This window comes from Ovis aries, chromosome 6 (genome assembly GCF_016772045.2).
Source record: "Ovis aries strain OAR_USU_Benz2616 breed Rambouillet chromosome 6, ARS-UI_Ramb_v3.0, whole genome shotgun sequence".
Classification (NCBI taxonomy): domain Eukaryota; kingdom Metazoa; phylum Chordata; class Mammalia; order Artiodactyla; family Bovidae; genus Ovis; species Ovis aries.
The window spans coordinates 34,649,335-34,674,925 of record NC_056059.1 but is presented as its reverse complement, the minus strand read 5'-3'; the positions used below and the strand labels follow the sequence as shown (position 1 = coordinate 34,674,925).

General features: G+C 37.4%; 1 protein-coding gene across 7 annotated transcripts in view; it reads left to right on the top strand.

The window, feature by feature from the left end:
* CCSER1 (coiled-coil serine rich protein 1) overlaps positions 1 to 25,591 on the top strand; it is a 1,491,420-nt gene that overhangs the window by 513,294 nt on the left and 952,535 nt on the right. For all 7 annotated transcript variants that reach the window (XR_009600997.1, XM_060416879.1, XM_027970872.2 and 4 more), the window contains exon 6: positions 10,919 to 11,126. Coding sequence is in view for 6 of the 7 variants with exons in the window: in XM_060416879.1 (XP_060272862.1) it covers positions 10,919 to 11,126 (208 nt within the window). In the remaining variant the exon portion in view is untranslated. The remainder of the gene's footprint in view (positions 1 to 10,918; positions 11,127 to 25,591) is intronic.

Here is a 25,591-nt window from a genome sequence, read left to right as displayed (position 1 = left end):
TTTTTTAGCACTAAATTTGATTATTCTTTTGATTTGAGTATTGGATACAATTGTGCAAGGTTTTGTGGATATATTATTAAACAAGAAAAATAAGCACTGTTCCTAACACTAGCCTCAAATATAGCCATTAAACAAATATTTGCTTAATGAATTATATTATCCTATTCAGAGTACATCATGAGAAATGCTGGGGTGGAAGAAGCACAAGCTGGAATCAAGATTGCTGGGAGAAATATCAATAACCTCAGATATGCAGATGATACCACCCTTATGGCAGAAAGTGAAGAAGAACTAAAAAGCCTCTTGATGAAAGTGAAAAGGAGAGTGAAAAAGTTGGCTTAAAGCTCAACATTCAGAGAACGAAGATCATGGCATCTGGTCCCATCACTTCATGGGAAATAGATGGGGAAACAGTGGAAACAGTGTCAGACTTTATTTTGAGGGGCTCCAAAGTCACTGCAGATAGTGATTGCAGCCATGAAATTAAAAGATGCTTTCTCCTTGGAAGGAAAGTAATGGCCAACCTAGATAGCATATTAAAAAGCAGAGATATTACTTTGCCAACAATGGTCCATCTAGTCAAGGCTATGGTTTTTCCTGTGGTCATGTATGGATGTGAGAGTTGGACTGTGAAGAAAGCTGGGCGCCAAAGAATTGATGCTTTTGAACTGTGGTGTTGGAGAAGGCTCTTGAGTCCCTTGGACTGCAAGGAGATCCAACCAGTCCATCCTAAAGGAGACCAGTCCTGGGTGTTCATTGGAAGGACTGATGCTGAAGCTGAAACTCCAGTACTTTGGCCACCTCATGCGAAGAGTTGACTCATTGGAAAAGACTCTGATGCTGGCAGAGATTGGGGGCAGGAGGAGAAGGGTACAACAGAGGATGAGATGGCTGGATGGCATCACTGACTCAATGCACATGAGTTTGGGTGAACTCCAGGAGTTGGTGATGGACAGGGAGGCCTGGCATGCTGTGATTCATGGGGTCACAAAGATTTGGACATGACTGAGTGACTGAACTGAACTGAACTGTTATTTCTAGTTTATGTTCTTATTGACATATTTTCTTTAGTAGTAATAATAGTTAGAATGCTTTCAGCTTCAAGAGAAAAACCTAATTCAAAGTTCATTAAACAGTCAAAAAAGGTTATTTTGCCAAACAAGAAATCTATAGTCTCTAGTGTTGATTAATTCAGAGAAATAATGATAATATATGGAGGTGGATTTACTCATTTTTTTTGTTCTTTGATTTTCCCACAGGCAAGTTTCTTCCTATTTGCAGGGTACACCTATAGTTTCTAGCAATACATCAAGTCAAAACAACGGTGGTCTCCTTCCCATTTCTCTTCTAACCAGAGAGGAAACATTTCCTTGAAGACTTCCACCAGATTCCTATCATTTCTTGGAGCTATAGGAAAGCCAGCATTTGAACAAATTAGAGTGTTTTAGGGGGCTTCCCTGGTGGCTCAGATGGTAAAGAACCCACTTGCAGCCCAGGAGACCCAGTTTTGATCCCTGGGTCAGGAGGATCCCCTGGAGAAAGAAATGGCAACCCACTCCAATATTCTTGCCTGGAGAATCCCATGGACAGAAGAGCCCTAGCAGGCTATAGTGCATGGGGTCACAAAAATTCATACATGACTGAAGTGGCTTAGCCTACAGGGAGTTTTTTTGTTTTTATGTTTGCGTTTGTTTTAAAGAGGCAAGAAGGAGGTATGAATGAATATGAGGCAGACAGCCAACAATGTCTGTTAAAACAATGTCAATCAAAAATGATAATTTTTCATTTCTCTGATAAGACTAAGCATTATGTCCACTCTTTCTTTTAAGACTTTGAACATATTTATCATAGCTCCTTAAAATCCTTGTTTGCTAATTCTAATATATGGGTCATGTGTGTGTATTCAGTCACATCCGACTCTGCAATCCCATTGACAGTAACCTACCATGCTCCTCTGTCCATGGAATTTTCCAAGGAAGAATACTGGAGCGGGTTTCCATTTAATACTCCAGGGGATCTTCCTGACCCAGGGGTCAAACCTATGTCTCCTGAATCTCCTGCATTAGAAGGCGGATATACCACTGTGCCACATGTTAAGCCCAATATATGGGTCATCTCAGAGGATCAACAGACTTTTTTTCTGCTTCTTTGTGTGTCTATTCATTTTAATATTTGCCATACATTGTGAATGGTATAGTTTTGAGAATATGCATTTTATTGTCTTCCTTTAGAGAAAGAGGGCTTCCCTGGTGGCTCAGAGGTTAAAGCGTCTGCCTGCAATGTGGGAGACCTAGGTTCGATCCCTGGGTCGGGAAGATCCCCTGGAGAAGGAAATGGCGACCCACTCCAGTATTCTTGCCTGGAGAATCCCATGGACGGAGGAGCCTGGAGAGCTACAGTCCACGGGGTCGCAAAGAGTCGGACACGACTGAGCAACTTCACTTTCACTTTAGAGAAAGAAGTGTGTTCTACCAGACAGTTAATTTATAAGTAGAACAGATTGATTTTTTGAGTTTTCTTTTTTTTTTTTTTTAAGTTTGGAACTCTCCCAGCACTGTGAATATTCTATGTCATTGGCAAATGCTCTCCTGTGTCTCCATAGGCATAAAAACTGCAACTTCTGTTTTTACAGATTGCATTCAAGTTCAACACCCTGAAATCATCACAGTGGCAACTTGTATAATTTTGCTCTTTGGCACTTGGACATTTTTCTCTTTCCCTCCTGCACTATATGTTTAAAAATAAATGTGGTTATACTTTATCCAGTATTTCTCTGTATTCAGAACAGGAGGTAGAGTATAGGACAATTTAGTCCAATGTATTCCCAGAGGTCCTCTCAAATTAATTTTATTAACTACATCTGTGATAAATGCAACAAAGAAAGGCATATCATAGAAAAGAGGAACCTGTGTGTCTTTGCAGTAGAGGGACGCAGGTACCAAATACAAAGTTTTCCCTGAAGAAGTGATGTATTTTAAGGCGAGATATGAAGGTTGGTAAGCAACACTTTATCATACATATGCAGTTTCTGAGGCAGGATAGAGCTTGGCACATTTCAGGGCAAAAGCTTTATTATTTAAAACTTACAGACTGAGAAAAGCCCATACATCTCAATTTGACTTTATCTAAATGTTGCTTAATTTTCAGTCATTAAGACTTGGTTGCCCTTTAGAAGGAACAAGACAAGTAAAAATATTACTGAGCAAATCTACCAAAGATTCATGAATTTGACGTAGACAGGGTGATGTGTGTATGGATGTGCTCAGTGGAGATTACACTGTCTTTGTTTTCTGTTTGCAGTACTTAGGGTGATTAATGAATCACTGTATCAGGCCTCAGTGTCTTACCCTTTTGTGTGTGTGTGTGTGAAGATAGGGACCATCTTTTTTTATATAGAACACATTTCTTCAGTTTTCTGAAACAATAATAATTCAGAGTATTGGCAGACAGAGAGCTACATATGCCAAAGTGCATGAATTGCATTATCTCATGAGCCTTACTAATGCAGGAGTAGGAGAGCCCCTGAACCTTGCTCTACCCTCCTGGTCTTATTATGGATTGTCTGTACTAGAGGAAACTATGACTTCATATTAGAGACTTTTCTCCTTTTCTTATCAGTTATAGGGGTGGATTCTTTTGAGGTGAATATTCCCAGAAACATATCGGTATTTTTCGCACAATCATGGTCTGTTGTTAAAAACCTTGGTTTTCAAAATATTTAATTATTGTAAACCCCAGGCACCGATCAATCAGAAATCCAGTGACTGTGGATGGCTCTGTTGGCCTGTGCAGCTGAGTAGCAGCCCTGCTTAACAGTCTATTTCACTAACTGCCTCAACCTAATGAAGGATGTTTTGATACTGTGGTATTACAGCTCACTATTATTCATGTTGAAACAAAGCATTTCAAAATAGATTGATGTGATTTTCATATGGGGAGGAATATTAGTTGTTTTTTTTTTTTTTTTGGTATCAATTACTAAGCAGTTAATAATCATGGTGAACCTCTTGAGGTCAGTGACAGAATCCTTTTAATCTCTGAGTTATCAATCACCAGTGCTCTGCTAGACACAATGTGGATGTTTTCCATAATTGTCAAATGATGCCACCGTTCTCCCTCTTGTTGAAATTCAGGAAAGATCCAAACTTTTCAAGTGAAAAACAAATGGAGTAAAGACAATCTCTTTAACAAGTGGTGCTGGGAAAACTGGTCAACCACTTGTAAAAGAATGAAACTAGATCACTTTCTAACAACACACACAAAAATAAACTCAAAATGGATTAAAGATCTAAATGTAAGATCAGAAACTATAAAACTCCTAGAGGAGACATAGGCAAAACACTCTCTGACATAAATCACAGCAGGATCCTCTATGATCCACCTCCCAGAATTCTGGAAATAAAAGCAAAAATAAACAAATGGGATCTAATTAAAATTAAAAGCTTCTGCACAACAAAGGAAAATATAAGCAAGGTGAAAAGACAACCTTCTGAATGGGAGAAAATAATAGCAAATGAAGCAACTGACAAACAACTAATCTCAACAATATACAAGTAACTTCTGCAGCTCAATTCCAGAAACATAAACGACCCAATCAAAAAATGGGCCAAAGAACTAAATAGACATTTCTCCAAAGAAGACATACGGATGGCTAACAAACACATGAAAAGATGCTCAACATCACTCATTATTAGAGAAATGCAAATCAAAACCACAATGAGGTACCACTTCACACCAGTCAGAATGTCTGCGATCCAAAAATCTCCAAGCAATAAATGCTGGAGAGGGTGTGGAGAAAAGGGAACCCTCCTACACTGTTGGTGGGAATGCAAACTAGTACAGCCACTATGGAGAACAGTGTGGGGATTCCTTAAAAAATTGCAAATAGAACTACCTTATGACCCAGCAATCCCACTTCTGGGCATACACACCGAGGAAACCAGAATTGAAAGAGACACATGTACCCCAATGTTCATCGCAGCACTGTTTATAATAGCCAGGACATGGAAACAACCTAGATGTCCATCAGCAGATGAATGGATAAGAAAGCAGTGGTACATATACACAATGGAGTATTACTCAGCCGTAAAAAAAGAATTCATTTGAATCAGTTCTGATGAGATGGATGAAACTGGAGCCGATTATACAGAGTGAAGTAAACCAGAAAGAAAAACACCAATACAGTATACTAACACATATATATGGAATTTAGGAAGATGGCAATGACGACCCTGTATGCAAGACAGGGAAAGAGACACAGATGTGTATAATGGACTTTTGGACTCAGAGGGAGAGGGAGAGGGTGGGATGATTTGGGAGAATGACATTCTAACATGTATACTATCATGTAAGAATTGAATCGCCAGTCTATGTCTGACGCAGGATGCAGCATGCTTGGGGCTGGTGCATGGGGATGACCCAAAAAGATGTTATGGGGAGGGAGGTGGGAGGGGGGTTCATGTTTGGGAACACATGTAAGAATTAAAGATATTAAAATTAAAAAAAAAAAGAAAAAACAAATATTTAAGACATTTTTAAATGATCTTATTTCTAGTGCAGAAAGACTATGGCAAATTACCAATAAACAACATATTTTTGTTTAAAAAACAAAAACAAAAACAAAAACAAATGGCTACTTTTCTAAGTACACTTCTGCATATAGCCCATTCTTAACTATCTGAAATGGCAGTGATCTGTAGATATATAAAGATTAAACTGTAATCCTCAGATCCTCAGTAATTTCCTGAAATTAAACACATAGAACTTTACACTGGTGTGGTTTCTGAAAACTTTGGTTTCAGAAGCTTGTTTCTGAATGGGTGGTTTCAATCTTTATTGATGTTTACAACATGACTGAACACAGAGGTTCGAAGAAACAGCAATCTAATTAAAAGGAATTATAACACTGTTATTTTAATTACTATATTTTAAGAGTGCTGGGGAATTTGGCACCATGGGTGATGGTCCTGCAATACATAACAATTCACCTTCCAGAAAATTTTCTATGTACAAATGAGAGTTATATGCACCAATGATTACAAAGAGTTATGTTTTATTAACTTTATTATTGCATTCATTTATTCAAATTCAATAATATAGTTATTTACTGAGTCAGCCTAATATGAGTCATACACTAGATGAGTTCACAACTTAAAACCTGATAAATCTTTGAAAATTCTGTGATAACTAAAATAGTATTATACACACTGTGAATTCTCATTTCTGTATTTTATTTTCTTCTTATTGATCTAAGACACTAAAATAAAATTTTAAAAAAGTTAAGAATGATTGTATATCTTACTCCAAGTTGCATGTAATTAAAATGAATCAGTCATATCAAGTAAACTTCATTTTAAAAGTGAAAATTTAAGAGATTCTTTGTAGTTACAGGTTGCTTTTTTTTTTCAGTTTTCTTTTTGTTCATTTACTTGTTTGTTTTTCACATGAGATGTGGATTCTTGTAGTAACTTAGAGCTCGAGTGCACTGCCTGCATCCAAATCTCAGCTCTGCCCATTGTTTGCTGAGTTGCTATCAGCATGTACCTTAATATGAGTCTCACTGAGACTCAAATCCCTCACTGTCAGGTAAGAATTATAATACCTAAAAGAGTTTTGAGTACTAAATGGTTTAGCATATATGAAGTCCTTACAGGGCTACCTGAGGTACATTAATTATTTTGTATATATGTGTGTGTGTGTGTGTGCACGCACACACACACAAACAGACATCACTAGATGGTCAACACCGAAATCAAGATTGATTATGTTCTTTGCAGCCAAACATGGAGAAGCTCTATACAGTCAACATAAACAAGACTGGGAGCTGACTGTGTTCAGATCATGAACTCCTTATTGCCAAATTCAGACTAAATTGAAGAAAGTAGGGAAAACCACTAGATCATTCAGGTATGATTTAAATCAAATCCCTTATGGTTATACAGTGGAAGTGAGAAACAGATTTAAGGGACTTGATCTGATAGAGTGCCTGATGAACTATGGACGGAGGTTCATGACATTGTACAGGAGACAGGGATCAAGACCATCCCCATGGAAAAGAAATGCAAAAAAGCAAAATGGCTGTCTGAGGAGGCCTTACAAATAGCTGTGAAAAGAAGAGACGTGAAAAGCAAAGGAGAAAAGGAAAGATATTCCCATTTGAATGCAGTGTTCCAAAGACTAGTAAGGAGAGATAAGAAAGCCTTCCTCAGCAATCAATGCAAAGAAATAGAGGAAAACAACAGAATGGGAACGACTAGAGAGATCTTCAAGAAAATTAGATACCAAGGGAACATTTCAAGCAAAGATGGGCTCTATAAAGGTCAGAAATGGTATGGTCCTAACAGAAGCAGAAGATATTAAGAAGAGGTGGCAAGAATACACAGAAGAACTGTACAAAAAAGATCTTCACGACCAAGATAATCACGACGGTATGATCACTCACCTAGAGCCAGACATCCTGGAATGTGAAGTCAAGTGGGCCTTAGAAAGCATTGCTACGAACAAAACTAGTGGAGGCGATGGAATTCCAGTTGAGCTATTTCAAATCCTGAAAGATGATGCTGTGAAAGTGCTGCGCTCAGTATGCCAGCAAATTTAGAAAACTCAACAATGGCCACAGGACTGGAAAAGGTCAGTTTTCATTCCAATCCCAAAGAAAGGCAATGCCAAAGAATGCTCAAACTACCGCACAATTGCACTCATTTCACATGCTAGTAAAGTAATGCTCAAAATTCTCCAAGCCAGGCTTCAGTAGTACATGAACCATGAACTTCCAGATGTTCAAGCTGGTTTTAGAAAAGGCAGAGGAACCAGAGATCAAATTGCCAACATCCACTGGATCATCGAAAAAGCAAGAGAGTTCCAGAAAAACATCTATTTCTGCTTTCTTGACTATGCCAAAGCCTTTGACTGTGTGGATCACAATAAACTGTGGAAAATTCTGAAAGAGATGGGAATACTAGACCATCTGACCTGCCTCTTGAGAAACCTATATGCAGGTCAGGAAGCAACAGTTAGAACTGGACATGGAACAACAGACTGGTTCCAAATAGAAAAGGAGTATGTCAAGGCTGTATATTGTCACCCTGCTTATTTAACTTATATGCAGAGTACATCATGAGAAACCCTGGGGTGGAAGAAGCACAAGCTGGAATCAAGATTGCTGGGAGAAATATCAATAACCTGAGATACGCAGATGACACCACCCTTAAGGCAAAAAGTGAAGAGGAACTCAAAAGCCTCTTGATGAAAGTGAAAGAGGAGAGTGAAATAGTTGGCTTAAAGCTCAACATTCAGAAAACGAAGATCATGGCATCTGGTCCCATCACTTCATGGCAGATAGATAGGGAAATAGTGGAAACAGTGTCTTTATTTTTTCGGGCTCTAAAATCACTGCAGATGGTGATTGCCACCATGAAATTAAAAGACACTTATTCCTTGGAAGGAAAGTTATGACCAACCTAGAGAGCATATTAAAAAGGGGAGATATTACTTTGCTGACAAAGGTCTGCCTAATCAAGGCTATGGTTTTTCCAATGGTCATGTATGGATGTGAGAGTTGGACTGTGAAGAAAGCTGGGTGCTGAAGAATTGATGCTTTTGAACTGTGGTATTGAAGAAGACTCTTGAGAGTCCTTTGGACTGCAAGGAGATTCAACCAGTCCATCCTAAAGGAGATAATTCCTGGGTGTTCTTTGGAGGGAGTGATGCTAAAGCTGAAACTCCAATACTTTGGCCACCTCATGTGAAGAGTTCACTCACTGGAAAAGACCCTGATGCTGGGAGGGATTGGGGGCAGGAGGAGAAGGGGACAACAGAGGATGAGATTGCTGGATGGCATCACCAACTGATGCACATGAGTTTGAGTGAACTCTGGGAGTTGGTGATGGACAGGAAGGCCTGGTGTGCTGTGAATCATAGGGTCGCAATGTCGCATACAACTGAGCAACTGAACTGACTGACACACACATATATTAGGACTTTCCTGGTGGCTAGTAAGAAAAGTCTGATATATACATTATGTGAGTAGTAGGAAAACAGTCTTATCCTGCTTATGTACTTTGGTTGATTCACCTCAGGTCAACTTTTTTGGGGTGCAATCTGCAGTACTGTGGGATCTTAGTTTTCCCAGATCAGGGATCAAACTCATGCCCCATGTATTGGAAGCTGGGAGTCTTAACCACTGAACTGCCAGGGAAGTCTCTCAGGCTGTTTAAATTTGAGAAATTCTCTAGGCCTGTTTACTCACATGAAAAATGAACATACTATGTTTAACTCTTGATCTTGTTTAGCATTTGAATAAATTAACACACATGAAATGGTTTTCACAGTACTTGGCCTACAGTCAATCCTTAAAAAATGTTAGCTATGACTACTTATTTATTATTTCATTATAAACATAAAGAGGGGGTAGTAATTAAAATCTTACCATTTGAAATGACAATTGTGATTAATGAATATACCTGTGAAGACAAGTAAACAATTGTGTGATCCAAAAATGTGTTTTCTTTACTGATTGTGCAACGTTTTATAAATTGAATAATCACATTTGGATAAAATTAACCGAGGAAATTCTGTTTTATTTGCACCTTTATGTGATCTTAGTGGCAAGCTCCAAGGCAACTCTGTTTTTTCAATTTAGGTTGCCAAGTGACCTTGTCATTTACTTCAGAGAATAATATACATAAAAGCTTTTGAAACTGAGAAAAAGTCCTAAAGTATTGTTTCATAAATTTCCTGAGCTATGAGTTTAATTATCATTATTGTGTAGGTCCTTGGTTCTAATGAATGGAAATAAATTTAGACAAACCCATTAAAAATGACCATTTTCATAAACTCCTCCTTTCATATATTTTTATATCTGCCTCTTAAACACCTGTGGAAAATGTAAATCTTAATATCTTTTCTTTATACACACCTTTAATTAAAGTGTGTGAAAGTATTTTTGAAATGCATAATTTTAAAGTAACTGTTGATTAGCAAGTAGAGCAAAATAAATAGTTTTCCATATATTACTGTACTAAATATTTAATGATTATTTGATAAGCATGCTCATTATATATGGAGTTATACACCTTACATTTACTTCACTATTTTCACATAAAATCTTATGCATACTGCTGCTGCTACTGCTGCTACTGCTGCTAAGTCGCTTCAGTCGTGTCTGACTCTGTGTGACCCCATAGACGGCAGCCCACCAGGCTCCCCCATCCCTGGGAATCTCCAGGCAAGAACACTGGAGTGGGTTGCTATTTCCTTCTCCAGCGCATGAAAGTGAAAATTCAAAGTGAAGTCGCTCAGTCATGTCCGACTCTTAGCAACCCCATGGACTGCAGCCTACCAGGCTCCTCCATCCATGGGATTTTTCAGGCAAGAGTACTGGAGTGGGATGCCATACACCTTACATTTACTTCACTATTCTCACATAAAATCTTATGCATACTTGTCTTTCTTAATCCACAAAATGGCTTAATACAAATTGATTGATTTAGTAATTTAAAATAATAATTACCAAAGGTAATTTATCCCAATATTGCTATCTTAATCTTTTCTTGCCAGATAATTTTTAAACATTATTTTCAGAAAAACACTACATTAAATTTCACTTTCAGTGATTTCTTTTGGCTTTCAAAATTTTGAAAGGGTTAAATAAGTGTAAACATTTTGTTATTGTTGGAGAAAAAAAACACATTCTGAGACAGTGATTCTCATCGAATCTTACTACTGCTGCATATAAAATTGAACCATTTAATAATTTGGACAAAAGGTTTCAAAATTTTCAGACTAATATGAGGAAATAATGAGAGTCACAAGGAATTTTTTCCAGCTCACTCCTAACATTGATCAGTGGCTTGGTAAATACTGCTCTGAATATGCTACATAGTAATTTTTGTTCTTTTTTTTTTTTTTTTCCTGTTAGGAACCTTTCCCTGAAATTAGCAAAAGACATTGATCAGGAAGCCAGATATTCCCATATCAGGGGAGTGCCTAGCAGTCCATCTGCAGATTGGCCCCTGCCAAGTGTGGAAGAAAATGGAGGCATAGATTCTCTGCCATTCAGACTGATGTTACAGGACTGCACGGCCGTCAAGACATTATTATTAAAGATGAAGAGAGTTCTTCAAGAGGTAATGATCTGCTGTAAGATTGATATTTTTACTGCTGGTAGATAGTGAAGTCTGTAGACCTGGTTATTCTCTCTTCTATCAATAATTAACTGCATAACGCAGGGCAGGGGTCAACTATTCTCTTGGAACTTAGCCTTTCTCATATGTCAAATGAAGTGTTTGTAGTTCTGTTTTATAAGGTACTCTTCAACTCAAAGATTCTAAGATTCTGCAGAGAAACTGAAAAGAGAATAAACTGATACCTAGTCTTGGGAAGGTTGGATAAAGAAAAATGGGCATCAGCTATCGTTATGTTTGCTGCTGCTAAGTTGCTTCAGTCGTGTCCGACTATGAACGACCCCATAGACGGCAGCCCACCAGGCTCCCCGGTCCCTGGGATTCTCCAGGCAATAATGCTGGAGTGGGTTGCCATTTCCTTCTCCAATGCGTGGAAGCGAAAAGTGAAAGTGAAGTCGCTCAATTGTGTCTGACTCTGTGTGACCCCATGGACTGCAGCCTACGAGGCTCCTCCATCCATGGGATTTTCCAGGCAAGAGTACTGGAGTGGGGTGCCATTGCCTTCTCTGATCGTTATGTTTATATATTATTAAAAGCTGTTTAGAGACCTTTCAACAGGATTTCACTCTGATGATATAGAGATGTTGTATGATACCATAAAACTAGTTTATTTAGGCATTTTTTTTCAAATAACAATTAATCTAATAAAATCAATCTTAATGTTTGACTGATTTTGCCCTTTGAATACAGCTGCCCTCTTGCAGCCTATGCTCAATTAGATAATGAACTAGTTAGTAAAATACTCGGGGAAGTCTTTGATCTTTATATCCAAGAATCAACCACTATTTAGGATTCAACTATGTTATGGTTTTATTTTTATAATTAAAAGTTATTTTGTTTGGAAGATTTCTATAAAAATGTATACAATATTATTTCAAAGATGTGAAATGAAAGGACCAAAATTTTAATAACTTTCCTCTAGAATTCAGAACAACAGTCTGAGATTTCTAACTCCCAGTGTGACTTTTTTTATATCCCATTATTATTTAATTTCTTTCCCATTATTTTTAAAACATATTAATAAATACTGTGAAAACAGAGAAATGTAACTGTTTAGTATGGCTGGTATTGTGGCTCCTTACAATGATGACCAGGTTGTACTCCCTTTTCTAACAATGACAATAATGATAACACTAGCAGCTACCACTAGAGGCCAGAATTGAATCAAGGAAAGAAAGGAACTTAAGAGAAATGATTGTTACAGACTACGGGGGACATCCCGTCATGTACTTATGTTAGCTATTAAAGTAAATACTAGAAGAAATCTCTGCATTCTGTGCCAACTTATACTACCAGGGTAGTCTTTGTGTCTGGAATCTATGCAGTTGTGTTTAGAAGTGATGTGTTAAGCAGTTAAGCACAGACATTAAAAAGGTTAAATTATATATATTTATAATTTTTAAAAAAGTATTTTAAAAGGTAATTAGTACTCAAAGCTCTGCATTTCCAACTAACTTTACTATATTTTCCGTTGAATTACACTTGTGAGCTTATTTACGTATTTACGTCTATTGAATCTTTATGTGGAAATAGTATATAATAGTGCTGTACATATTTCCCAATGGTAGATTTATTTAAGTCACTTTGGTAGCTTGAAATCAGCCATAAGGGAGTGTTATGCTACAGAAATTGGCATACACTATAAGGTAGGGATTTTTAATTTGTGTGTGTGTGTGTGTGTGTGTGTGTTCAGTTGTTCGGTCATTTCCAATTCTTTGCGAACCCATAGACTCTTCTTTTCATGGAATTTTCCAGGCAAAAATACTATAGTGGGTTTGCATTTCTTTCTCCAAGGGATCTTTCCCACTCAGGGATTGAACTTGTGTCTCCTGCTTCTCCTGCATTGAAGGCAGAGGCTTTACCTCTGTGCCACCTGGGAGGCCCTAAATTTTGGTGAGCTGCTGTTAAATATTTACCAGCACAACACTATATGTATGACTAAACAGTTTCTATATTGACAGCGTGTTTTTTCTGCTCTACTCCAGGCTCCCTGACCATTTGCTCGACATATAGTCTGAACATCTTTTTTTTTTTTAATTTTTATTTTTACTTTATTTTACTTTACAATACTGTATTGGTTTTGCCATACATTGACATGAATACACAGGTGTACATGCGATCCCAAATATGAACCCCCCTCCCACTTCCCTCCCCATAATATCTCTCTGGGTCATCCTCGTGCAACAGCCCCAAGCGTCCTGTATCCTGCATCGGACATAGACTGGTGATTCATTTCTTACATGATAGTATACATGTTTCAGTGCCATTCTCCCAAATCATCCCACCCTCTCCCTCTCCCTCAGAGTCCAAAAGTCCGCTCTACACATCTGTGTCTCTTTTGCTGTCTTGCATACAGGGTCATCATTGCCATCTTTCTAAATTCCATATATATGTGTTAGTATACTGTATTGGTGTTTTTCTTTCTGGCTTACTTCACTCTGTATAATCGGCTCCAGTTTCATCTATCTCACTAGAACTGATTCAAATGTATTCCTTTTAATGGCTGAGTAATACTCCATTGTGTATATATACCACTGCTTTCTTATCCATTCATCTGCTGATGGACATCTAGGTTGCTTCCATGTCCTGGCTATTATAAACAGTGCTGCAATGAACATTGGGGTACATGTGTCTCTTTCAATTCTGGTTTCCTCAGTGTGTATGCTCAGCAGTCGGATTGCTGGGTCATAAGGCAGTTCTATTTGCAATTTTTAAGGAATCTCCACACTGTTCTCCATAGTGGCTGTACTAGTTTGCATTCCCACCAACAGTGTAAGAGGGTTCCCTTTTCTCCACACCCTCTCCAGCATTTATTGCTTGCTGACTTTTGGATCGCAGCCATTCTGACTGGTGTGAAGTGGTACCTCATTGTGGTTTTCATTTGCATTTCTCTAATAATGAGTGATGTTGAGCATCTTTTCATGTGTTTGTTAGCCATCCGTATGTCTTCTTTGGAGAAATGTCTATTTAGTTCTTTGGCTCATTTTTGATTGGGTTGTTTATTTTTCTGGAATTGAGCTGCATACGTTGCTTGTATATTTTTGAGATTAGTTGTTTGTCAGTTGCTTCATTTGCTATTATTTTCTCCCATTCAGAAGGTTGTCTTTTCACCTTGCTTATATTTTCCTTTGTTGTGCAGAAGCTTTTAATTTTAATTAGATTCCATTTGTTTATTTTTACTTTTATTTCCAGAATTCTGGGGGGTGGATCACAGAGGATCCTGCTGTGATTTATGTCAGAGTGTGTTTTGCCTATGTTCTCCTCTAGGAGTTTTATAGTTTCTGGTCTTACATTTAGATCTTTAATCCATTTTGAGTTTATTTTTGTGTGTGGTGTTAGAAAGTGATCTAGTTTCATTCTTTTACAAGTGGTTGACCAGTTTTCCCAGCACCACTTGTTAAAGAGATTGTCTTTACTCCATTGTATATTCTTGCCTCCTTTGTCAAAGATAAGGTGTCCATATGTGTGTGGCTTTATCTCTAGGCTTTCTATTTTGTTCCATTGATCTATATTTCTGTCTCTGTGCCAGTACCATACTGTCTTGATGACTGTGGCTTTGTAGTAGAGCCTGAAGTCAGGCAAGTTGATTCCTCCAGTTCCATTCTTCTTTCTCAAGATTGCTTTGGCTATTCGAGGTTTTTTGTATTTCCATACAAATCTTGAAATTATTTGTTCTAGTTCTGTGAAAATTATGGCTGGTAGCCTAATAGGGATTGAGTTAAATTTGTAAATTGCTTTGGGTAGTATACTCATTTTCACTATATTGATTCTTCCGATCCATGAACATGGTGTATTTCTCCATCTATTAGTGTCCTCTTTGATTTCTTTCATCTGTGTTTTATAGTTTTCTATATATAGGTCTTTAGTTTCTTTAGGTAGATATATTCCTAAATATTTTATTCTTTTCGTTGCAATGGTGAATGGAATTGTTTCCTTAATTTCTTTTTCTACTTTCTCATTATTAGTGTATAGGAATGCAAGGGATTTCTGTGTGTTGATTTTATATCCTGCAACTTTACTATATTCATTGATTAGCTCTAGTAATTTTCTGGTGGAGTCTTTAGGGTTTTCTATGTAGAGGATCATGTCATCTGCAAACAGTGAGAGTTTTACTTCTTCTTTTCCAATTTGGATTCCTTTTATTTCTTTTTCTGCTCTGATTGCTGTGGCCAAAACTTCCAGAACTATGTTGAACAGTAGCAGTGAAAGTGGGCACCCTTGTCTTGTTCCTGACTTTAGGGGAAATGCTTTCAATTTTTCACCATTGAGGATAGTGTTTGCTGTGGGTTTGTCATATATATAGCTTCTATTATGTTGAGGTATGTTCCTTCTATTCCTGCTTTCTGGAGAGTTTTTATCATAAATGGATGTTGAATTTTGTCAAAGGCCTTCTCTGCATCTATTGAGATAATCATATGGCTTTTATTTTCCAATTTGTTAATGTGGTGAATTACATTGATTGATTTGTGGATATTGAAGAATCCTTGCATCCCTGGGATAAAGCCCACTTGGTCATGGTGTATGATATTTCTAATGTGTTGTTGGATTCTGATTGCTAGAATTTTGTTGAGAATTTTTGCACCTATGTTCATCAGTGATATTGGCCTGTAGTTTTCTTTTTTTGTAGCATCTTTGTCAGATTTTGGTATTAGGGTGATGGTGGCCACATAGAATGAGTTTGGAAGTTTACCTTCCTCTGCAATTTTCTGGAAGAGTTTGAGTAGGATAGGTGTTGGCTCTTCTCGAAATTTTTTTGTAGGATTCAGCTGTGAAGCCATCTGGACCTGGGCTTTTGTTTGCTGGAAGATTTCTGATTACAGTTTCAATTTCCATGCTTGTGATGGGTCTGTTAAGATTTTCTATTTGTTCCTGGTTCAGTTTTGGAAAGTTGTACTTTTCTAAGAATTTGTCCATTTCTTCCACGTTGTCCGTTTTATTGGCATATAATTGCTGATAGTAGTCTCTTATGATCCTTTGTATTTCTGTGTTGTCTGTTGTGATCTCTCCATTTTCATTTCTAATTTTATTGATTTGATTTTTCTCTCTTTGTTTCTTGATGAGCCTGGCTAATGGTTTGTCAATTTTATTTATCCTTTCAAAGAACCAGCTTTTGGCTTTGTTGATTTTTGCTATGGTCTCTTTTGTTTCTTTTGCATTTATTTCTGCCCTAATTTTTAAGATTTCTTTCCTTCTACTAACCCTGGGATTTTCCATTTCTTCCTTTTCTAGTTGCTTTAGGTGTAGAGTTAGGTTATTTATTTGACTTTTTTATTGTTTCTTGAGCTATGCCTGTATTACTATGAACTTTCCTCTTAGCACTGCTTTTACAGTGTCCCACAGGTTTTGGGTTGTTGTGTTTTCATTTTCATTTGTTTCTATGCATATTTTGATTTCTTTTTTGATTTCTTCTGTGATTTGTTGGTTATTCAGAATCATGTTGTTCAGTCTCCATATGCTGGAATTTTTAATAGTTTTTCTCCTGTAATTGAGATCTAATCTTAATGCATTATGGTCAGAAAAGATGCTTGGAATGATTTCAATTTTTTTAAATTTATGAAGGTTAGATTTATGGCCCAAGATGTGATCTACCCTGGAGACGGTTCCATGAGCACTTGAGAAAAAGGTGAAATTCATTGTTTTGGGGTGAAATGTCCTATAGATATCAATTAGGTCTAACTGGTCTATTGTATCATTTAAAGTTTGCATTTCTTTGTTAATTTTCTGTTTAGTTGATCTGTCCATAGGTGTGAGTGGGGTATTAAAGTATCCCACTATTATTGTGTTGTTGTTAATTTCTCCTTTCATACTTGTTAGCATTTGTCTTACATATTGCAGTGCTCCTATATTCGGTGCATACATATTTATAATTGCTATATCTTCTTCTTGGATTGATCCTTTGATCATTATGTAGTGTCCTTCTTTGTCTCTTTTCACAGCCTTTGTTTTAAAGTCTATTTTATTGGATATGAGTATTGCCACTCCTGCTTTCTTTTGGTCTCTATTTGTGTGGTATATCTTTTTCCAGCCCTTCACTTTCAGTCTGTATGTGTCCCTTGTTTTGAGGTGGGTCTCTTGTAAGCAGCATATAGAGGGGTCTTGTTTTTGTATCCATTCATTCAGTCTTTGCCTTTTGGTTGGGGCGTTCAACCCATTTACATTTAAGGTAATTATTGATAAGTATGATCCCGTTACCATTTCCTTTATTGTTTTGGGTTCGGGTTTATACACCCTATTCGTGTTTCCTGTCTAGAGAATATCCTTTAGAATTTGTTGGAGAGCTGGTTTGGTGGTGCTGAATTCTCTCAGCTTTTGCTGTCTGTAAAGCTTTTGATTTCTCCTTCGTATTTGAATGAGATCCTTGCTGGGTACATTAATCTGGGCTGTAGGTTATTGTCTTTCATCACTTTAAGTATGTCTTGCCATTCCCTCCTGGGCTGAAGAGTTTCTGTTGAAAGATCAGCTGTTATCCTTATGGGAATCCCCTTGTGTGTTATTTGTTGTTTTTCCCTTGCTGCTTTTAATATTTGTTCTTTGTGTTTGATCTTTGTTAATTTGATTAACATGTGTCTTGGGGTGTTTCACCTTGGGTTTATCTTATTTGGAACTCTCTGTGTTTCTTTGACTTGGGTGATTATTTCCTTCCCCATTGTAGGGAAGTTTTCAACTATTATCTCCTCAAGGATTTTCTCATGGTCTTTCTTTTTGTCTTCTTCTTCTGGGACTACTATAATTCGAATGTTGGAGTGTTTCATATTGTCCTGGAGGTCTCTGAGATTGTCCTCATTTCTTTTAATTCGTTTTTCTTGTTTCCTCTCTGATTAATTTATTTCTACCATTCTGTCTTCTATTTCACTGATATTATCTTCTCCCTCTGTTATTCTACTATTTGTTGCCTCCAGAGTGTTTCTGATCTCATTTATTGCATTATTCATTATATATTGACTCTTTTTTATTTCTTCTAGGTCCTTGTTAAACCTTTCTGGCATCTTGTCAATCCTTGTCTCCAGGCTATTTATCTGTGATTCCATTTTGATTTAAGATTTTGGATCATTTTCACTATCAATATTTGAAATTCTTTCTCAGGTAGATTCCCTACCTTTTCCCCTTTTGTTTGGTTTGGTGGGCATTTCTCCTGTTCCATTGCCTGCTGAGTATTTCTCTGTCTCTTCATCTTGGTTATATTGCTGCGTTTGGGGTGGCTTTTCTATATTCTGGGAATTTGTGGAGTTCTCTTTATTACGGAGCTTCCTCACTGTGGGTGGGGTTGTATCAGTGGCTTGTCAAGGTTTCCTGATTAGGGAGGCTTGTGTTGGAGTTCTGGTGGGTGGAGCTGGGTTTCTTCTCTCTGGAGTGCAATGGAGTCACCAGTAATGGGTTATGAGACGTCAGTGGTTTTGGAATAACTTTGAGCTGCCTGTATATTGAAGCTCAGGGGTGTGTTCCTGTGTTTCTGGAGAATTTGCGTGATATGTCTTGCTCTGGAACTTGTTGGCCCTTGGGGTGGAGCTTGGTTTCAGTGTAGGTATGGAGGTATTTGATGAGCTCCTATCACTTAATGTTCCCTGGATTCAGGAGTTCTCTGATGTTCTCAGGCTTTGGACTTAAGCCTCCTGCTTCTGGTTTTCAGTTTTATTTTTACAGTAGCCTCTAGACTTCTCCATCTATACAGCACTGATAATAAAACATCTAGGTTAAAGATGAAAATTTTCTCCACATTGAGGGACACCCAAAGAGGTTCACTGAGTTACATGGAGAAGAGAAGAGGGAGGGGGTAGTTAGAGGTGACTGGAATGAGATGAGGTGGGATCAAAAGAGGAGAGAGCAAGCTAGCCAGTAATCACTTCCTTATGTGCGCTCCACAGTCTGGACTGCTCAGAGGTATTCACAGAGTTAGTTATACAGGGAAGAGGAGATGGAGGAAGTATACAGAGGTGGCCAGGAGGATAAAAGAGGGAAATGAAAAGTAGAGAGACAGATCCAGCCAGTAACCAGTTCCTTAGGTGTTCTCCACCATCTGGAACACACAGAGATTCACAGAGTTGGATAGAGAAGAGAAGGGGGAGGGAAGAGACAGAGGCCACCTGGTGGAGGAAAAGAAGAGTTCAAAGGAGGAGAGAGTGGTCAAGCCAGTAATCTTGTTCTCAGGTAAAATTGGATAGTGAAGTTTGGGTTTTTCAATGTACAAAATTGACAACAAAAACCAAAAAGGAAAGATTAAAAATCTAGAGTAGAGGCTGGATTTTCAAAAATACAATATTAAAGAAAAGAAGAAGAAGGAAAAAAAGAAAAAAAAAAAAGAAAACAAACAAAAAAAACAAAGCCACAAGAATTATTAAAAAACACCAACAACAACCGCACAAAGACTATATATGGTGTTTGCTTTAAAAAAAATAGTGTTTTTTTTTGAAAAGTAATAGTAGGTTATAGAAATAAAAATTAGAGGAGAAATAGAGGACTTAACAATTTTAAAAAGTTAGGGTGAAAAAAAAAAAGAAGAAGAGAAAAAAAGAAGAAGAAACAACCCCATAACAGCATCAACAAAAAAGAAAAAAGAAAAAGAAAAAAAAAAAAAGAATGATCATAAAAATAGTAAAGATATATCTAGCCCTTTCTCTGGTGTTGTGGGCGGTGTGGGGTCACTTCCAAGGCAGTTCCCTCTGTTTAACTTCTTCTGTTTTCTGGTCTCTTCAGTGTCTGATTTCTGTCTTGAGACAGGGAGGGCGGTGGTGGACACTTTTTTTTTTTTTTCAGGCTCACTTGTTCGGTCGTGCTGTGGGGAGGGAGGGATGCTGCAAACAAATAACACTGTCGTTTGCTCGCAGTGTCTCAGCCCCGCTGGGCCTGTCCCTGCTCGCGGCGCACAAACTGCTCTGGCTCTACATTGCTCAGCAGGGAACTGTCTGAGGCCGGCCCTAGGCTGCGTGCACCTCCCCGGTCTAAGTCGCTCAGATTCAGTGCTCAGGTAGCCCTCAGAGGCGCAGATTTGGTTGGGACTGCGTTTTGTGTCCTTCCCAGGTCCAAGTAGCTCAGGAGTTTGACGAGCGTGGTTGCTGCGACTTGTTGCCTTTCCTGTCTCTGCTGCGCAGTTTTCTCGGTGTACCGCTGGTGCCCCTTGTGAGGCAGATGGTGACTGTCCAGCACCCCCAGAAGTCTTAGCAAAGAAGCCTGCTTGCAGTTTGGTAGGTAAAGTCTCTGCAGGGCTGCGATTGCCCCTTTCCAGCCCTTACGGCTCTGGTTGCCTGTCCCCGGCGCAGAATGGTCTGCAGCTGGCTATTTCCATTCCATCCTTTGTTCTGTGCGCGGTCCTGGCGGTGTCTTATGTTCGACCTTTTCGCGTGGTAGCTATCCCACAGTCTGGTTTGCCAGCCCAAGTTAGTTCGCTGTGGTCACGAGTGGGGTGTTCCTGCCCGATTCTTACAAAGCACTTCAGCCCGCGCCTCCTGCGCCTCCCTGTCCTGCACCCACTTGTTTTAGTGGCTGATGCAGGCGTCTGTGCTGCTTTTCCGCTGGGGGAGTTACTGCAGGGCTTGTAATCTGTTGGTTTTAATTATTTATTTATTTTTCCTTCCTGTAATGTTGCCCTCTGCGCTTCCAAGGCTCACCTCAGACTCAGCAGGGAGAGTGTTTCCTGGTGTTTGGAAACCTCTCTTCTTAAAATTCCTTTCCCTGGATGGGCTTCCCTTCCCGGGACGGAGCTCCCGCCCCACCTCCTTTGTCTCTTTTTTCATCTTTTGTATTTTTTCCTACCTGTTTTTGAATACAATGATCTGCTTTTCTGGGTGCCTGATGTCCTCTGCCAGCATTCAGAAGTTGTTTTGTGGAGTTTGCTCAGCGTTGAAATGTTCTTTTGAGGAATTTGTGAGGGAGAAAGTGGCCTTCCTGTCCTATTTCTCCGCCATCTTAGGACCACCCCCCTGAACCTCTTTGAACAAGGCAAACTTAATAACTACTGTTATACTAAAAGATATTAATCTCAAAATCTGTAACATTCAAGTATTCAATTTTCTACCTCTCTCTTTGGTCTGGATTTTAATTTTAAAAAATCAATACAAGTGAAAGGGAAGTAAAAAAAGAAAACTGACAAGAAGAGTCAAGGGGCTTTCTTAGGGTACTTAATTTTATAATTTAAAAATATGCAGTGATATTCACTATAAAGTCAATATTCAGAATATAATGAGATTGTTTTCTTTACTTCTGTTTTTCTTCATAAAAGAATATTTGAAAAAACTGAAGAGAATTGATATTTAAAATTGATGTAAAATGAGCAATAATTATATCTGTTTATTAAACCTTTTCAGAAATCAGGGAGTCCTTACTCTTTATTGTCAGCAAGAAAAGCAATATTATTGCATGATTAGCATTGACATCTGTTCTAGTAAAAAGATATTCATAATAGATGTCTTTAAAGAAAACAGAGATATTCTCTAAGCCAGGAATTTTTAAAGGGTAATTTACATTTCATTGAATTTAAGTTTAATTCCAACTAATCATTTTAGATTAATAATACCTTTTTACTATAGACAAATAGTTTATTTCTGTTGAACTATTTGTATGGTGCTTACTCAAACATGTATATAGATAATTTTTAACTGAAAATATCCCAATTATTTTACCTTTTAAGATAAAAAAGTGATTAATGAGTTTAGTATGTTAGACTAGGAACTGCTCCTATGTGATATTTTTCTTAATGCTCCTCTGTTGACATCTTAGATTTTAATTCTAAGACAGGTCAGATGTGCATCACCTGACATTTGTCTCACACTATCTATTTAACTCCCTCCTTTGGAAATCATTTGCTATTACAACCCCGAACATCAGTGCCTTCAGATAAAATGGAGTAAAAGAAAAAAAGACTCGCTTTAGGCCCTAAGCAATTCTATTTTTTTTTCTTTAGTATTAATGATTTATTTAGTTTCTCTCTTATAACAAGGAAGAACCGTATAATTTTTTTCTTCCTTTTTTGTTATATTTTTTCACATAATCCCATTACTTGTAATAAAATCTTTAATACAGTTATCTACAGAAATAGTTTTTGTTCTGATATTTCCTTTCAGTTTGGGCTTCCCTCTTGGCTAAGACAATAAAGAATCCACCTGCAATGTGGGAGACCTGGGTTGGATCCTGGCTCTGGAAGATTCCCTGGAGAAGGGCATGGCAAAGGACTCCAGTATTGTTGTCAGGATAATTCCATTGACAGAGGAGCTTGGCAGTCTACAGTCCATGGGATCACAAAGAGTCCCACACGACTAAGTGACTGACACTTTCACTTTCACACTTTCCATTTATTCTTTTGTTTTTGTTGTTCTCTTATTATAAAATTTATTTGTACTGTATGGTTACTGGCCAAGAAAACTAATTGGAAGGGATTTTAGGTGCAATGTGTAATTTTTAGTAAGAAAACAATTGGTAAGAATGTTTATGGGCCTTTCCTGGCTGTTTAGTGGTGAAAATGCTGCGCTTTCACTGCATATGCTGCGGGATCAAAACCTGTCAGAGAACTAAGATCCAACATTCCACGCAGCCAAAAATAAGTAAATAAACAAAGTAAGAATGATTATCCAAGGGTGTTTGCAGTGCCCCTCCATCCAACACCATGGGTTTTTCAACTTAACAAATGAGTATTGGGAATGTGTTTAACAAATTTCCTGAATCATATAGGACATTTCTTTAAAGTTAGATGCGTGTTAAACAAATTTTTAAAAAAAGGTTGATATGATCAGACAAATCTAACAGTAAGATTAAATTAGTGAAAATCAGTGACTTTATTTGTTTAAAAATCAGTGTAATTTACAAGCTTGTTTAGTTGACATATTTGGTTTGCCAATGAAGAGCTCTTACCTATTTTTCCTTTTTTTCTCAATTATCTAGTAATTCAAACTAATTTATTATCTTTTAGAAATAATGGGAAACTTTCAAGGATAATTTTAAGCATGGACTTCTTATATTTTTTGTTTTTTAAATATGATATATAAATGCATAACAAAATTTGGAATGTTTTGAACTTAAACATAAATTGTTCAGTGGGAATTTTATAAAGAATTTTTTGTTTTAGCACATTTTGTTGAAATGATTTCAAAGGTTACAACAGCAATTTTGTAAACTGACATTTTTCTATCAGAAAATCTCAAAGCAAATGAAAAGCCTATAGAATAGGAACAGTGACAATGGATAATTAAAGGAGAAAGTCACTGTGGAGAGTCATAAAGTAAGAAAATTCATGGAAAGCAAGCAATTATCCATGTAAATCTAGGTGACAAGCTAATAATTTGAATGCTTTTTATCTTTTGAAAATAAAATTATAAGTTTCTGTTACCTGCTTTATGTTTATTTTACTTAAACAAAAATTTGTTTAAGATGTAAACTGGAAAAAAGGTAGACCATGAAAACTACAAATGCAAGAAAACTAGAGTGACAGTGCCCGTCAGGCAGATATAAAGACATCAGTAGAATCAGTGCTGTATTTCATAATGATAAACAGTCATTTCATCAGGAAGACATGACAGGCATACCCGTGGAGGTCCTATTTATGTAACTTGTAAACATGTGTTGCAAAATTTGACAGAAGTAAATGAAGAACTAGGTAAGTTCACAATCATAGTTGAAGATTGTAACTCTCTTTTCTCAAAAATTGATAAAGCAACCAAAAATCAGAAAGTTTCAGAAGATTGAACATTTTAAATCTTTTAATAATGATTAACTGAATTGTGTATAACAGAGTTATACCAGCTTTTCAGTGTATGTGGAACATCACCAAGATAGTATATGCTGAATCAGAAATATCTCAGTAAATTTCAGAGGTAGACATCTATGCAATATAATTTGGAGAACAGTTGAATTAAAGTAAGAATCAAGAATGATCAAGTAACTAGGAAAACAGCAAATATTTGGATATCAAACAGCAAACTTCTGTTTACCCCATCAGATCAGTTCAGTTCAGTCGCGCAGTCGTGTCGTCCATTCTTTGCGACCCCATGAATTGCAGCATGCCAGTCCCCCTTGTCTATCACCAACTCCCAGAGTTCACCCAAACTCATGTCCATCCAGTCGGTGATGCCATCCAGCCATCTCATCCTCTGTTGTCCCCTTCTCCTCCTGCCCCCAATCCCTCCCAGCATCAGACTTTTCCAGTGAGTCAACTCTTCGCATGAGGTGGCCAAAGTACTGGAGTTTCAGCTTTAGCATCAGTCCTTCCAAAGAACACCCAGGCCTGATCTCCTTCAGAATGAACTGGTTGGATCTCCTTGCAGTCCAAGGGACTCTCAAGAGTCTTCTCCAACACCACAGTTCAAAAGCATCAATTAGATCAATTTAAAGATCAGGGAGATTTTAAAATGTTACAAATGAGATGATAATGATAGTAATATGATAAATCAAAATTTGTGGGACATTGTTGAAATATGCTTGGAGAGAAATTTATAACTTTAAAATTTTCTTTTAAAGAATTAAAGTGCCATAATTAATTTTCTAATTTTCTCTGTATCTAGGGAGAAAAACAGTAAATAAATTAATCTCTAAGGAAGTAATAGAAATAAATATAAGAAATCAAAATTCATGGAACTGAAAACAGACAAATAATAGAAAATTTGCACAGTAATCAGACTGGCTCTTTGAGATGTTTAAAAAAATGCCATAGAAGAAAAAAAAATTAAACAAGTAATACAAATTACTAATAGCAGAAATAAATTTAAGGAGGAATAACCACTACAACTTGGAAAGGGAATGGCTACCCACTCAGTACTCTTGCCTGGAGAATTCCATGAACAGAGGAACTTGGAGGTCTACTGTCCACAGGGGGTTGCAAAAAGCAAACATAACTGAGTGACTAACACACACACACACAATCACTACAAATCTTATGGGATGGCAGGAAGTGGGCTTCACTTGTAGCTCAGCTGGTAAAGAATCCGCCTGCAATGTGGGAGACCTGGGTTTGATCCCTGGGTTGGGAAGATCCCTTGAAGGAAGGAAAGGCTACCCACTCCAATATTCTGGCCTGGAGAATACCATGGACTGTACAGTCCATCAGATCACAAAGAATCAGACACAACTGAGTGACTTTCACTTTCACTGTGGCAATAACTATGACAATATGGGTGAAGATCACAAATCCCTTGTCAAATACAACTTTCCATAATGACCAAGAATAAATTAAAAATCAGGATTGCCCAATTTCTATTAAAGAGACGTATTTTATTATTATTTAAAAAAAAAAAAACTCCCCATAAAATCTAAGTCCAGGAGATTTCACTGGTGCATTCTGTCAAATATTTAAGAAAGATGTAAGACTAATATGCAAAAAAGTTCAGGAAACAGAGAAACAGAATATGCTTCTCAACTGTTTTATGTGGCACACATAAGACTATTTACAATAAGCTTGCAAAATCTTTATAGGTAAAAGGAAATCAAAG